A 17,030-nucleotide genomic window follows, 5' to 3' on the forward strand; every position below is an offset into this window, starting at 1 on the left:
AGTGGTGCTGCATTTAGAAAACAGCAGTTGATGAAGTATGGAGTCCTCACAATGCAATCACGCTGATTAGCAGCTTGAAAGGACAACAAATTCTTGTTGCAAAATGTTGCCAATTACAAAACAGCGAGCTATGAAATGCATGGACGTGCACAACATTGTGAAGGGGTCACTTCCATGTTGACTTGAACGCTAATTGCCACTATAAACGTCAACGTTACTGTTTAGGAAACTCAATTGAAACATACAGAACGACTGCACGCTATAATACATCTGAAAGACTGCTGATGTTTTGCGTAAGTGTTGCTGTTTTGGTTAGCAACAGAGTTCAACAAGGCTAAAAAGTTAAGTATTTATAATCCCTGTGTAAATAACACTGTCTTCAAATTGAGATAATTAGTTGGATGCGAGTGCATATAAGGCTCCATACATTTATATGAGCAACTGCTGACGCACTTCTTTAGGTGCTGCTGTTTTGGTTAGCGACAGACTTCAAACAAGCTCAACACTTGGGTGAATAATTGCACCTTTGAAATTAGGTTACTTCCTCGCACCATGACACGGTCGGATCACTTTGAAGGGACAAAATCATGACAACATACACAAAATGGGCTGATATCAAACAGCCATTGCCATTTCGGTCCTGAACCGCAGGGGGATGCTCACATTGACACAACTCCTAAAGCTCAGAGGCATTCGTCTGGATTAAACTCTTGTCAGTGTCAGCTATTGAGGTCACCAGTTTAAAGCATTTATGACTGTAGTGACCAAAATGGGCTCAATAGATCTGTCATTAACACCCTGCTTTCATTTGTTTGTTTGTTTTTTATTTAACATATGAACAAGTCACAGAAAATATTCCAATTGGAAATAAGAGATTTACAAGACAGTTTATGTCTTCAAAAGGGAGTAGGAAGAAAACCTACTCCTTTCTCTTTGTATATTTGGTCTTATTGCATATGAAGTGAGACTTTCTTGCTAACTGATACCATCTGGCGCTCGGAACTCAAATTTCTGCACGTAGCTCTATGTCGATGTACCAATGTATATTATTTATTGATGTTTATTTTGTTTGGTGGTGTGCTGAGAGATTTACTCATGTAAATTACGTTTGGTGACTCAATAAAGGTCGGGAAACGTTGTTTAGTGCAAACGCAGGAGGATAAACTGGGAACAAAGGAAACACACACGTTTTGCACATGAAAGGATGTGAGCCAGTTGACCATCACTCTAAGGCAATAAACATGCCGCAATAACAGCCTCCACTCTCCCGGGAAGAAGGCTTTCCACAAGATTTGGGGTTCTGCCCACAGGGATTTGCTCCCATTCAGCAACAACAGCTTTAGCTAGCTTGGCCTCTGATGTCGGCTGATAAAGAGCCGCCTGCCCGGCCGCCGGTGTTCCGGCTGATCGCATGTGAGCGAGATGAGATCCGAGCTTGCCGCGGGCAACTTAGCTTCTTCAGAATCAAAGAGCAGGATAGCAAAACACCTCTAAGACCCTGCTTGTGTTCAATCTGGGGATATGATTGTATGGTGTAATAGTTTGATGTATTTTTCGACGTCTACCAACCCAAACATGAAAGACATGAAGTACCCTCGGAGCACAAACCTCAGCAATGAACCCAAATAAACGTGCAGAACGTATTGAAATGAAATGTCAGCCAGGTGCGGGGAAAACAGCTCAGCCGGTTACCGTAGTGATGCTAACTGCCGAGCGAGAAGCAAGTATTTGTGCGGCTGTAAACAACTGAGGAAAAGATGCTTCATAATGTCAAATGGGAAGAATGTGACATGGCTCTGAAGGACAATAAAGTTGATATTAAACAGTTTCAGTTTGATTAAATTTAGATGTTGTTGGGGGCTGCCATCTTAGCTTCACACATTTAAAAATTAACATTGAATTAAACAATGACTGAGAGTGTTGTTGGAACGTATTGGACCGTTGACACTATTAGGTTAAAGATGTCTGATTGAGTTTCCGAACAAAGTAAAAGGCTTCGTAGATTGAAGAAGTTATTAACTCATGTATACTCCAAGAATAATCTTGTGAAAGCCATTAAAATAACGTGTTTTGCTTTGATATGGTCGTCTGAAGTCGCACATCAGTCACTACAGTGGACAGCAGCTCAAAAGCTGAGAAAAAGTTAGTTTTTAAACAGCAGTCATGTAATAATGGCTGATGAAAAACTTTAACTAAGGGTTGTAAACCTTTTAGAAGGTTTCATGTATTAAAAAAAACGGTATAAACTGCACAGATGTGCTCACTCTGCTGGCTTTGGTACAAAGGACACGGTTTAAATTACAGCAAGGGAGGAATCTGAGAAGATCAATCCATTTTCTATACCGCTTGTCCCCACGGGGGTCACGGGCGTGTTGGAGCCTATCCCAGCAGTCATTGGGCAGTAGGCACCCTGAACCGGTTGCCAGCCAATCGCAGGGCACACAGAGACGAACAACCATCCGCACTCGTACTCACATCTAGGGGGAATTTGGGGTGCTCAATTGGCCTACCAAGCATGTTTTGGGGATGTGGGAGGAAACCGGAGTGCTTGGAGAAAACCCATGAAGGCAAGGGGAGAACATGCAAACTCCACACATGGAGGGCCAGAGGTGGAATCGAACCCGCACCCTCCTAACTGTGAGGCGGATATGCTAACCAGCGCCCAGAATCCGAGAAGATGACAAATGTATTTTCCAGACGAGTCCATCTTATTTGCATAGCCGCCTCAAATATCATTTACCATCTCGTAGCTGATTGGAAATCAGGGATCTGGTTTCCTATCTATATCTAAATATTAATAGTCTCCATTACATTGCAATGACTTTCATCTCTGACTGGGCGTGGAGGGGATTAGATTTTAATCAAGGTATTAAATATGACTTTCTATTCCTGCTGCCTGCAGATGGCAGCTAGTCAATTAATATCACGCTCTGTTTGCACTGACTCCAAAGCCCGATAATGTCTTTGTCATTCCATCTCTAAACATTTTTGGGGGGGGAGGAGTACTTCCATTGTAGTGGTCCCTTGTTTGGATGAAAATTTGCAAAATAGCAGTAGTATACATATTTCTTTGAATTTTTACGTACTATATACTATACTTCCGCTTAATGCAAGTTACTCAAATCCCAAATCTTATTTCTCCATTGAAATGAGTGAAAACGTGACTAATCCATTCAAGCCTGCTCAAACAATAAGTAGTAGGGAGAATAACACTCGATAATATGCTGTTAATAAAATTTACAATAATATTATAATTAAGTGGAATGTAAAAATCACAGTTGACAAATAATTCTTTCACAACTATTGTACATGATATAATAACTAGCAGTAATATATATATATATATTTTTTTTTTTGCAGAGGATAACGGATATATGCCTGTGAGTCATATTATACAGTCTGGCTTCTAGGATGGGCAATTAAAGAAAAAGACAATAATCCAGATTATTTTGATTGGTACTGAAATCACAATTGATACAGTTGATTGCTTGTTGATCACAAAAGAAATTAGTCACGATCAAAACTAACATTCTTTTGAAAATCGAAAGAACAAGCAGAAAATAAATTAATAAAAAAGTAAAATAATGTCAATTTTAAATAATAGCAAAAAATAAGTCAACAACGGCCCTCCGAAGAGCCACTGCCATACTGTTCTGGTCCGTAAATCAAACCCCAATGTTAAAAACAATTCATTTCAACATATGTAGCAAATCATGTTGTTGTCTTTTTTTGGTTTTTTTGCGCTCCTCATGCAGTGTTTTGCGGATGGTCTTTGTTTGCAGTATTAAAATCGCATTGAGCTTGACTGACACACTTGAACCGTTTCAGTGCCGTCACGCTATTAGAATAACATTAGATGTAATCGCCAGTTATCTAGTGTGGCACACGCACAACAATAGCCTCTTGGAGTTTACGTGCAATTATGAAGAGCCTGTTTTTGTCCTGCCCGTCGGGCCGTGGAACAAAAGAAAATGCTGCAATTAGATATTTGCTGGATGGCGCTATGAGAATCCATCAATTGGAAGTGCAGTGCTTTCCTCTGATATGGAAATAATTCCGATTAAGTGCAGGTCCTCTGGGGAGACCCGAGAATAATCAAAAATGTACAGGCGCCGTTAAAGTCGAGCCTGCACACCTTTTAAGCTTTTAAAGCCTTATAAAGTCTGAGAGGAGGCCCGATTCGGGGGTGCTCGGACCGGAGAGACTACATCCCTACGGCGGTTAATCAAATCTGATTTAATTTCCTGCGTCTCTGCTCATTTGCATAATGACAAACAGAGCTCTAATGGGCGCCATTTAAAGCACACACTATAAACTCGTAGAACTAAAATGGAAGCGAACAAAGGAAGGCATAAACTGTTGTCGTTGAACGTACTTTGTAGAAAAAGGACAAAATATTACATTTAAAAAACACACACACATGGAAATGGTGTTATAATACATACTCAGGTAAATAATGTGAAACATTTAACAAATAACAGATGAAAAGAAAATGTTGGACAAGAATTTTTAAGTCACATTTTTGTGATGTGTCGTATTAGTGATTGTATCAATTCCATTGGCTAGATATCCCAATAACGTTGCCAAAAATGTGTTTTTTTTTTGCTGCTTTGCTGAATTATCGCTCTGAGAAACCTAGAGCACTGTGGACACATCACGTTTTTTATTGATGAACCTTCACACATTATATTTATACAATGATTAGTAATTCGGGACCAAAAGCTACGACTTCAGTTTTATATCAGTAAAGTAAATTACTAATTTCACTGATTAGAGTTACGTGCTTGCACAACAGTGGAAGTTAATAGACTGTATAAGTTTTAAATGATACCATCTAAGATAAGCACGTGAAAATCAAATAGTGGTGGTCCGAGTGTGGACCCCTGCGGGACACCATGGCTTAGGTTTAAGTGCATACTGGTTTGGTTACAGATTTACAAACTAAAACCAATCTGACAAGTAGAAATTAGTTATTTGTAGGGCATTTTGAAAGCTTGTGGAGATTCTTGTGACAGTGGTCCCCAACCTTTTTTGCGCCACGGACCGGTTACGTGTCAGAATATTTTCGCGGATTGGCCTTTATATAAATAAATAATACATTTATATAAATACAAAATACATTTATAATACGTATATAAATAAGATGAAATAAAAACAAGTATAAACGACATAAAAATAAAACTCACCATTACGTTGAATTAGTGGGAGTACTGAACTTGTGGTTAAGGTTTGTCTTTTAATGTGCCGAAGCAGATTTGAAGGCTTCATAGACTCGTTAGCTAGCCTGGGCTTAGCGCTTTAGAGTGACCTGTGGCGATAAATCCATATTTTAAGTAGGACACCAGAAATTTTCTTTTAAATGCAGCTTTCCTTTTCTTAGAAGTCGTAGCCTCTTCTTCCGTCTCTTCATTGGACTTTTTTCCCTTTCCGAAGAAGCCTTCCAAACATCTCTGTTTCCTGCTCATTTTTGCTTGCTTCGCGGGCTCGACTGACGTGGCATCTCACCTGACCTGAACCGACGGATGTAATTGGGAGAGAATCGCTAATTTATTTTAATATTTTTAAATTCTTACTCATTTTTGCGAGTTTTGCGGGACATGTCACGTGACCGGGACAAGCGTATTGACTTGAATCAATCGATCGTCGATAAAATTAAAATTAAATGATGGATGGATGGATGGATGGATGGATGGATGGATGGATGGATGGATGGATGGATGGATGGATGGATGGATGGACGGACGGATGGACGGACGGACGGACGGACGGACGGACGGACGGATGGATGGATGGATGGTATCAACACTTGACTGATTTTAAGCTAAGCAGCAACAATTGACTTGTAAAAACAAACTAATGATCATGGGCTCTTTTCACTAGGTCAACACAAAGTGATAAAAGCCTTCAACCTTTTAACCAAGTGCCCGGAGGTGCAATCAAGGTGCTTGCTTTCGCATTATACACGTGGTTATTAAGTAAAAATACTGCTCAGAAAGCCCGCAAATGCAAATCAAATTTATTGGAAGCATGTATGTGTGACCATAATGGCAAATGCTAGCGGGTGGCGGCCATTCCACAGGGGGCCTTGATTCAGCATTCATCTTCATTACAGCGCTTAATATAGGCAAATAGATTTTTTTAAGCAATTCGTGCAACCCCATTATGTATTGTCTGAGCAGTCAATATTTCTCTCTGCAAACATGAAAATGGAGGGAATACATGAAAAATGCATCAACGTGGCTTTTTTGTGAGTCTGTGTTGTGCCTGCAGGAGGTTTCGATTATTATTAGCTTAAACGGAGTTTGAGGGATGTGTCAGTGTCAGTAAGTGTCAATAGTGGAGGAGGCCTTTATTTACACAAACTGGCTATTATGGAGAGAAAAACAAGGCGCACTGGGCTGAACAAATCAGTCTTGTAGCGCCACAAAACATAAACATGGACACACTCATTTGTGGCGGGGCCACAGGACAGAGTCCATCGAAAACATATTGTCTTTCCGCGTAATGGGAGACAAGTTGTTAATAATTTGAAAGACGTGTTGGCGTGTTTTAGTAGCTACTGCTGATTTGGTCACACCTGCGAATCCTCAAGTTTTGACCTTGACCTACGTCAGACAAAGATATGGAGGTTCTTATGTTTCCAAAATTTGGTCGATTTTTGCTGCTTTTCCTTTCAATTATAGTGTCTCACCAAATTTTTTGATTTTTGCTGATTTCCTTCTCTATTATGTATTATGAAATAATGAAGGACAATGTTAGATTTCATATCTTTACTGCTCTAAACGTTAAGGGACCAAAAATGAAGTTATTTCATTTACTGTATATTTTATCTAAAGTAATTGTTGGATTAAATCAGTTATCAGTTTGATATTGCTTAATGTTGGAATTGCCAAAACTCCATATCTGGCTCTAGTTTTCCCCTCATCTTTGTTCCAGAAAGCACAGAAAATTGAAATAACTGAGAATAGCTGGGGATGTATTCTTCAGAAAAAAATATATACAAAAAGGTGAATCGATGAATAGTGAACCGTTATCATACAAGACATTCCGTGATATTATGCATCATTCCACTACAAATGCGGCTTCCTCATTCCAATATATTCTTGGGGGCTCCAGGGAACAGCCAACGGAATTATTTCACGAGTCTTATTAATCCTTCTTAGTCTCAACAATTACAGGAATAATGCGGGCCATGAATATTTCAGAGTCGAGGCAAGAATCGACTTGCACACTCACACACGCATGCGGACGCACACACTAACGAAAAAGCAATACATGCAATATTAATGTTTCATCATAAAATTTGGGCCCCATCTGAGTGAGAATCCAATGAGAAGTCAATACTTCACAGGGAGAAAGTCCAATGAAGCGTGCTTGCGTGTCTTATTAGATCACTGGCAGGCACATATGAGAAGTCAGTAAGTTCCTTCCTGGGAGTTTTAATTAGAACACCAGTCACTCGACTTTATCTTTGTTTTAAGGCGGGGGTCGACTGCCAACATTCCTCAGCAAGAAGAGAGAGCCTTGAATCCACCTGACATCACCTCTGGATTGTACCTGAAAAAAGATCCAGTGATAAAAAGATTTAAGGCCTGTAAACAATCCCAACACAATATACACTTCACCCAGCAAACCTGCTCACATGCGGATGATATTTTTGTGTCCAAAAATATTTATTTGAAATTATAATAACGCTCATTTATTATTGACGCTATCAAACACAGTCTAAGAATTCAAATAACTCTGCCAGGGAAGCTCAGTTTCTCTTTGGCTGCATTAATGCCATGTTTGTTGACATTCACTCATGGGGATTGCACTCTACTGCCCCCTGTTGAAAGGTGAACTAAATTGTTTACATCGTGGATAAAAGGTCCTTTTTATGAAGTCTGCATAATAATAATGCATCCATCCAGCCATTTTCTATAATAATAATAATAATAATAATAATAATAATAATAATAATAATAATAATAATAATAATAATAATAATAATAATAATAATAATAATAATAATAATAATAATAATAATAATCTCATGTTTTATAACGCAAAGCTGTTTCCAAACATCGCCTTCACGGTAGTTTCTCCTATTTGGTCACTCCACAATGTTGTGTGCATTCGTGTTTACAGTGTGGTCCGGAGTGCTACGAAAGTTGTTCACTGCGTGCCCTCTCCCTCGCTGTTTATTTGAATTGTTTGTTTTTGTTTTGTAACTCGACTTTCAATATCCAACAAGGTGTGCTTGTCATTTTGCTGTATTTCTCTATGTCATTTTGAAATTGCATTACGACTTCCACTTATGGACTACTCCACCACCTCCTGCTGAGTATATGATAAAAAAAAAATCTCAACACTGTGCGTTACTGCATAATTCAGTCCTGTTTTACAAGAGTGTTTTATAAATATTTATGAAAAAAAGTCACCAAGGATAATGAAGGCTTTCTTTTGTATTCCATTCCAGACGACAATGACAATGCAGTATATTTTGTCCCACTGCGTTTGGTTTCTCTATTTCTCATAAAAATAGCTACTGTTTGTGAGTGCGGAGATGAAAAAAGCAGTCGTGGTCCACAACGTGGTTCCGAGCAAGCCGCGCCCACCTCTCACTCCCACTCTCCCCCTCCTTATAAGGCCCAGAGCGAGGGTTGAGAGCTCAGATGAGACCACCACACTGGAGATACCATACCATCCGGGAGGATTTTATTCTTCTCGTTTCCCGGCCAGCATGGATTTTCTCAATCACAACTACTTGAGCGCCAGAGGGCCCTACGACTACACGTTTAATTTCTGGAACGACTACTTGGGCCTGACCACGCTGGTCACCAAGAACCCCAAGCTGAGCATGCCCCACATGAGCCCCAACTCCATCACCGAGTCTCTGAAGGCCACGCTGGGGCTGGACGACGCACCCGAGTGCGCCTGCGCCTGCGAAGGCGGCGCGCTGGAGGGCGGCGGCGGCGGCTGCTGCTACTGCTTCGGATGCGCGCCCGCCACGCCCCCATCGCCGGGCTGCGTCGCGGAGCTCAAGGAGCGTTTCTCCATCCTCAGCCCCTTCCAGAGCCAGCTGCCGGAGCGGGAGGCGCACGGCTGCTTCTCCGGCTTTGAGCGCATGAGGACCCGCGGCAAGCCTGCGTCCGTGCGCGCTAAACTGGAGCCCAAAATCTGCGTCTTCTGCCGGAACAACGGCGCCCCCGAGGAGGTGTATGGGTCGCACGTCCTCAAGACGCCCGATGGCCGGGTGGTGTGCCCCATCTTGCGGGCGTATACCTGCCCGCTCTGCAGCGCCAACGGGGACAACGCGCACACCATCAAGTACTGCCCTCTGTCTAAGGAGCAGCCCCCGCAGAGGCCACTCAAGGGCGGCCGGGCTGTGGGGGGTAAGCGGATGAGAATATTCTAAAAAAATAAATAAAAAAGGGAGGAAGAGCAGAGAGGGTGAAAGAGTGAGTGAGCGAGAGCGAGAGAGAAATATTAGAGAAAATACGACTATGTATGACAAAGAGTATGATGAAGAATTGCACTGAACAATTTGCAGATCACTGTTTCTATTATTTAGACTTGTATCACATACATTCATGCAGGGGTGTCCAGCAAAATATATATATACAACATTATCATATTTAGACCAATCCAATGCAAGTTGGAATATTTTAATCAGTTAAATATATATATTTTTAAATACTGTATGTTTTGTCTTTTAGGCAACAAAGCAAACTTTTTGGGTCATTTTTCATGCATATTAATTTTTCTTCTTTTTTTCTTGTCTTCTTTAAAAAAACATTTCAGTGTGGTCCTAAACTTCATTTGTCATGTTAATTTTTATTCTTAGACAATTTAATACTGTTTTGGTTATTGTTATTATTATTTTGAACTATTTACGGTCACCCTGTAAATTTTAATTCTTTATTTCTCTTTTGTCTATTTTGGTATTTCTTTTCTTTGCTTTTGGGTTTGGCCATAAACTTCCTTTGTAATGTTAGTTTTTATCATCAAATATTTTTTCACTTTTCTATCCTTTTATTCTTCTGCAACAGGACCATAAAAATGTGGTTACACTATAGCTCACGAGCAGCACTTTGGACACCACCTGATGTATCCAGATCTATTTTTATAGTTCCTTTATTCACTCATAGACGCCTTTGTACATTGTATTTTTTTTTTCTTTTCTAGTGGGTAGCCATTGGCAAGCTAATGAGTCTGTATAGAAACACCAATGTACAGTAAAAAAAAATTAGTCTTTTGGGCAGGTGGAATTTGAATGTCATGTTTCTATAATGACTATTTTTGTATATCTGGCAGCAAAGCTGACCTCTTTTGTTGTCATCGTTTAGAAAACCAAAGTTTTGTTGGCCATTAAAAACCCTCCTGTTGTGTTGCAGGTCAACTGGACCCATATAAAACTTGAGAAAAGTTTGAATATTTGCAAGGAAACAGTTAGTAGATTACTTACACATAAACAACGCTTATTGTTATTGTTTTTTTTCTTCTTCTTTTGGGGTTGGGGGACTTTGGGATTGTCAAACATAGCTCAGGTCAAATTGAACCAAATGGAACTTCTTCTGCAAAGTAACGTGAATCATAACAACGAAACAATGATTGCTTGCATTTCCCTTCCCATTTGGAGACTTTTAGATCATCACACAAGCCCTGGGTCAAACTGACCCGTGAAATGGTTAATCACTGAGTTAATAATGACATATGAACAATCCATTTTGCGACCACGCCCTGTTCTAGACAGTGGATCAAGGCACACTTCCCTGGTCAAAATGACCCATATGATATTCCTTTCACTTGGCATCCAAAATGTATAATTTGAGTAAATCAATATTTATTAGAATTTCTCCATTCAGTTTTGGACGATTCAACAGGATTTGGGTAATTTAACATACCCTGGGTCAAACTGACCCATTTGGAACCATTTCACAAACTGAGTTAATTTCAAATATTATTTTATTAAATTAAATCAGTAAAACATCTTTATTGGGATTTCCTTCTGTTTCTGACACTGATGATTCATGAACCATGCCATGGGTCAAAATTACTCTTGTGAAACTTCTCAACAAAAACATTATTTTACAATGAAATTATTAGTTATCGAGTTATTAAATACAAATTTTCTTATTTTTGAATTCCATTTCAAACAAGTCTGTATGCGAAACGTCTTGTCTGAAAGCAGTTAGTTTCATATATTTGCAATGAAAGTGATATTGATCTATTGATGACATATAAAAGTTGTTTATTTTGTTTTTTATGTGACACTTCTGGATCATTCGACACACCACGGGAAGAATGACCCGATAAAACTTCTTGATAAAAGCAGATCATCAGAAAACTGAATTGGAATGATTGATTTAATACAGCAATGACATGTAAAATTGCTTTTTGGTATGTTTGTTACTATTTGCTTTTCATTTCTGAGACTTCTGTCTCATTCTAAAAAAACACCTGGGTCAACTTGACCCTCGGACATTGTTGCTGTTCCTAAGAAAACACAAGGAACAGGAGGGTTTAACAAAAGAATGTGTCTGGTCAGGAGTTGTTTGATCCCACAAAAGTTGACAGTGAGTCTGCAGAGGTGGGCCTGGGTGGGACACAATGTGTCCTCTGTTTTAGGGAGCTGCTGTTCTTTTACTCCTAGGAATGGTCCGTCCCCCCCCCCCCCCCCCCTCCAAACTTTTCCAAGCCAAACGCCTTCTTTTTTGTTTACATTGCCAAATAAGGGCACCGACACACTGGATTTTGCGCTTCTTCTTCCCACTTGGAGACAAGCAAATGAATGTCAACCATACGCCCGATTTACTGAGGAGTTCCCAAATAATCAACAATTATCATTCAAGACTGTTGCGAATGTATGCAGGACTGCGCTTGTCTTGACAGTTTACCAAAGGAATCAACGGTGAAGGCTGGCACGGGCGCGTGCCTGTGCGTACGTGCGCGCGCGTGATGTCAGTGTCTGAACAAAGAGTGACCACAAGAGGGTGCTACCTCAACCTGATTTTTGTACTTTAAAGAAAAAAACAACAAGTCTAAGGCAGTTTATTGATAGAATGCCATTTATAATAAGGGTTTTTGATAGTATTTTGGATCTTTGTATAACATTAATTGTATTTCTGTTGCATTTAACACAATGAAAGAGAGCGTTACCAAGAGCGTTGTGTAAATACTAATGAACATGCCCGTACTTTTTAGAAAAATATACTTTGTTGTTGTTATTGTTGATGTTTGGATTAAATGAAGAAGATGATAATGAAAACACTGTTGTTATTTATATTTGACCACATTTCTTTGGGCTGTATACTGCTGTGCAGAATAACAAACATATGAACTCACTAGAGAAATAATAAATATTTGTCCTTTTTCTTGGTCTATGTGGTTTTATTTTTTAACCAAATTGTTATGATTCATGTTTAGTGCTAGACGCCAAGAGACGAAGGAAATATGACAAGTTATCGAATATCGCCAACTACTGGTCTGGCATCATCATTACACTGTTTCAGTTTTATAACAACAATGATAATTATGATAATCTGCATTTTGAATTAAAAACTGCTTAGGTACAGGCCTACTGCATCATTTCTGCACATCATTTTGGCAATCTTGGGAGAACTTGAAAAAAAAAAGACAAAACAAAATACCTTAAACGAAAATTCTTATAAATCAGATTTTAATTGATTTTAATTGGAAACAAACAAAAGAAATTAAATTATTATATTTGGAGGTACTTTTGGCAATTTTAGTCATTTAAATATTATTATCTTTGGCCAAGCAATGACTACAATGAACTATAATGAATACCCCCAAAAACTTGTAAATCAAGGTACCCGTATGTCAAGGCACCATTTAAGGATGGCGCTACACCGAGGCTAGGCGATGCTATAGCCCTACAGAAATCTATGTTCCTTTACAACTTTAGTTGCATGCAGCCTAATGCAATTTCCTCCAGCCTCAGCCACAACGTTAAATATGCATGACAACTAAGTGGGACTGGAATTGGCTTTGGCAATCTCACAGCAGGCTAGCGTTGCAGGCTGGCCATATTATTCCCCCCAGGCCGCTGCCTGCATTTGCGCAGCACACACCGGGCCCCATCTAATCTAGTTAGCCCGCCAGCCACTTACATGATGTGTATCTTACATGAACGTACAATATGTCTTAGCTGGCTGACTTGAGTGCACAATAAAGTCTGATGAATGGCATGGAGGCTTTTCAAGGAGATACATCTTGCATATTATTTTTCACCATTTAAAACAGTTCTCAGGCTTCCCACTTTACATGACTTCATTGAAAAAACAAAGAAACATAATTCTAGTATGGTGGGCTAACTCCATTGTCGTCATTTTACTGGAGTATTTTGCCGCAGTCGCTGACTCTCAGCTGTTAATTAACAGGCAAAATAGAGCTGCTATTGACCACAGCTCACAGGCAGAGGCTCACATGTGACCTATAAAGATATATTGGATTGTGTTGTATCTGAACATAAGCACATTTTCACTATTGGACTTATTTTTGTCTTCTTGACGGCCGCCGTTAGCCTCTTGTTGTTGCTGTTAAGCTTTTAAAGGGCAGCCTAAAAATAGCCAAGATGAAAAAAGTCAGTCTTGCACCCCCCAAAAAAGAAACGAATCAGTGTTGGTAGTTGATGATAAGCAGTATGCATCAACTCTGAAGCCAAAGTTCAAATTGTCGTTAGGAACATAAAGACTGATGTTTAAATGAATGAATCACATCAAGTGGCCTGTTTATTTCAATAGAATGGCCAAACATTGGTAGTATTTGAAAGAAATTAAAGTCCTTATTTCCAGGAAGAACAAGGGAGGAAAAACAAGTTCCCTGCTGTCCTCGTTTATTTATGGTAGTGTCTAAGAATAAAGGAGTGATAATAGATAAGCCGACAGAGTGCCTGGACTCAATGATGCATCTGAGCACATGGAAAAGAAGCACATAGCACAGTTTTGTTATTTTATTCCCCTTAAATTTTCACAAAAAAATTAAAAGTGGGATGCGTGATAAAACTACTTGCAATATTTGTAGCGTTACTTTAACTGATTATAAATCCAGGAGAGTCAAGCAGGCGAGCTCATGAATTCAAAGCGAACATGGTGAATCGACATTTTGCTGTTATGCTGCATGAAAATGGCTTTAGTCAGCCCAAAGTGTAAATGTTTTGAAATCTAAGTTAAAAACGTATCTGCTTTCCCACTATCTAACATTAACATCTTGTAAATCTTATTCCTGCACTGCAAACTCTGAACTAGTCAAGTTAATCAATTATCTCCAGTGCCGAGTTACTTTATGTCTATACTGTATTTGTAACGTGAGTCATGTTGACGCTGATACTAAGTAGCATATTGGTTGTGATGGTGTATGGGTCCCATCACACAGGCAATAAGGACGTCCTTGTTTGTCGCCTAGCAACAGCTCCGAGATAAAATTGGACTGCAGCCAAGCATGAAAGTCATTCCACAGAATGGGCACAAGAGCGAGGTGAAAAGGGATAGCATCTTTTAGAACCAGGAGGGAGGGTGCGGGCCCGAGAAATAATGTGGCACCGCTCAATTTTTTACAACAGCTCGTTTAAAATATCGAGGGGAACATTTAAAATATATGCATGGTTAATTTAGCATTTTTAATGTTTTCATTATAGGGGGCGGGACGTGGGCACTTTCAAGTGAGGGATTCATTTCTCTGGTGTATTATGTAAGACCCCCAAACAACAGATTGGACCACAATATTGTACTCCAGCTTTCCTCTTTGTGCTAATACATGGAGTTTTGCAGAAGAGCAATTTTGTTCCTATATTTTTTTTTATTTAAAGGAATGTCGCAGCATTGGTGTATTGCTTAAAACCAATTAATCTTTCATTTGTATACATGGACTAAATTCCCTCTTAAATCAATTCATTAATCTATTTTGATTGGAACATACCTTAAAGCAAAATTGTTTTTACTTACCCGTAGAAATGAATCGACCTAGTCCCCAAAACTCGTGTCCCTTTTGACAAATGACATAAATTCAGTTTTCATTCAAACTAGCGTGTTTTTAAATCACAATTACTCATTTACTCAGTTTTCATTGTAAAAAAAAAAAAAACTTAAAAGGTGTGTAACTCTGCTTCTGATGTTTATTCTGTACTTAATCAAATTTAAGTGGATACGTACAAAAAAAAAGATCTAAAGTGCTTTGAGGATATCTGGTCATTCTAGCTCCACGATCAAACAGCGGGCCGGAGAAGACAATTGGATGACGTTGGAATTTTCCTCTAGTTCCACATTTAAATGGTCCACAATATCCTCTGGATACAGCAGAGATGAATCATGCGGTGGTTCTGGTGACTTGGAGGAGCCAGACATTAAAAACAATGATTTATTATCTGGCCCATAAGTGAGGATGTCTCTCCAGACTGATCCAGCTTCACAACCATCTTCTGATAGGACTTCTGCTTTGAACACCTGTTGAGGGAAGGACATTTCTAAAACCTCAAGGGGCAGCGACTCTACACCGTCCAGTCCAGGTCCCTGCAGACCTAGGCTATGTGGTTCCTCAGAATCAAAGGTCATCAAGAGAAGTTCAGTCTCTTGGATCTCCCCTTTATCCATATGTTGGGTCTTTTCTTCCTTGTCTCCAGAAATCATATATTTCATCTCAACCTCCATTTCAGACTTGAACTCTTCGATACATGGTATTGTTTCACGGACCGCCGGTGTGTACCGCAAAAGGCTGTGGATGTTCTCTGAGGGTGGTTGCACATCTTCAAGAAGAATGTCATCAATGGAAAGGGATGCTTTACCCTGCGGGTCAGCACTTTGTGGTTCTTCAAGAAAATCTGCCATCGCTGAAATAAATTGGCTTTCCCAGTGCTGAGAGTTTATAATTATTGCAGGTTCTCTTCCCACTTCACCGGAAAGAACCTGAGCTCCTTTTCCATCAGCCTTCTGAGCTTCTTCTCCAAGTTCTTCAATCATCTCTAGTCCAGCCTCCATACCTACGCCTTGATGCTCTGCTTCAGAGTGGTTATTATTTTCCTGGTTTTCAATAGATTGAAATGTTGTTTGACTTTGGAGTATCTCCTCTTGGGCCTCCAAGAGTGTGTCCTTCACAAAACTTTGAATAGTTTTACCTGATGGTTGCATATCCTCGAGAAGAATATCATCAATGCAGAGCGGCACTGCATCCTGCCACCCCTCAGAATAGTCAATCCACACTGTGGAAAAATGCTCATCCTGGTGCTCTGGTTGCTCGATTTGTCTTCTTATTTCATCCACGAGAACAAGATCCTTCCCTGTATCCACCTGCCAAACCTGCTTTTCATCATCCTCGGACATTTGATCATTAATCTCAATCTCCAATTCTTCACTAAAGTTTTTCTGGTTTTCATCGGATTGCTGTGTCGTTTGACTTTGAAGAAACTCATGGCTACGGATGTTCGCGGAAAGTGGTTTTATATTCTCAGGATTGAGACAATCAATATGCAGTGAGACTCCATCCTCAACTTGGGTCCTGAGTGGCTCTTCAGAAGGTTCAACCTTCACAGAAGGAAGCTGGTTCTCCTTATGTTCATGATTAACAATTGTTGTAGGTTCTGCTGTTAATGCATCATCAAGAACATGGTTCTTCTCTCCATCCGCTTCTTGAACTTGTTCTTTCTGTTCCCCAGACATGAACTCTTGAATTCTAATTGCCAATCCTTTGTCAAGCTGCTTGGACTTGGTTGCTATATCCTTTCCCAGGTTTTCATTGGATTTCGGTATTTCCCTTTGAAGAAAGTCATCATGGACTTCCAATGGGTCCTGCACAAGACATTTGATGGTCACAGCTGTTGATTCGACATGCTCAAGATCAGGATGATTATCAATACAAAACAGCATTTCATTCGGTTGTCCGGTCCCTTCTAGACAGGGATCTTGTGGCCCTTTAGGGTATTCCACCACTACTGAATGAAGCAGTGTCTCCTGATGCTCATTGTCTAGAAATATTATCGGTTCTAATAATACTTCATCACAAAGAACATCATTTTCTCCATCAGCCTGCTG

At 39.7% G+C, this 17,030-nt stretch overlaps 1 protein-coding gene across 1 annotated transcript; it reads left to right on the top strand.

Annotated features, from left to right (window-relative positions):
- Positions 1-8,669: 8,669 nt before the first annotated feature.
- Positions 8,670-12,359, top strand: nanos1 (nanos homolog 1). Its single transcript, XM_061292446.1, has one exon. It carries the CDS (start codon positions 8,726-8,728, stop codon positions 9,398-9,400), a length of 675 nt encoding a protein of 224 aa, XP_061148430.1. The 5' UTR covers positions 8,670-8,725; the 3' UTR covers positions 9,401-12,359.
- The last annotated feature ends 4,671 nt before the right edge of the window (positions 12,360-17,030 follow it).

The sequence above is a fragment of the Syngnathus typhle genome, linkage group LG1 (assembly GCF_033458585.1).
Source record: "Syngnathus typhle isolate RoL2023-S1 ecotype Sweden linkage group LG1, RoL_Styp_1.0, whole genome shotgun sequence".
NCBI lineage: Eukaryota > Metazoa > Chordata > Actinopteri > Syngnathiformes > Syngnathidae > Syngnathus > Syngnathus typhle.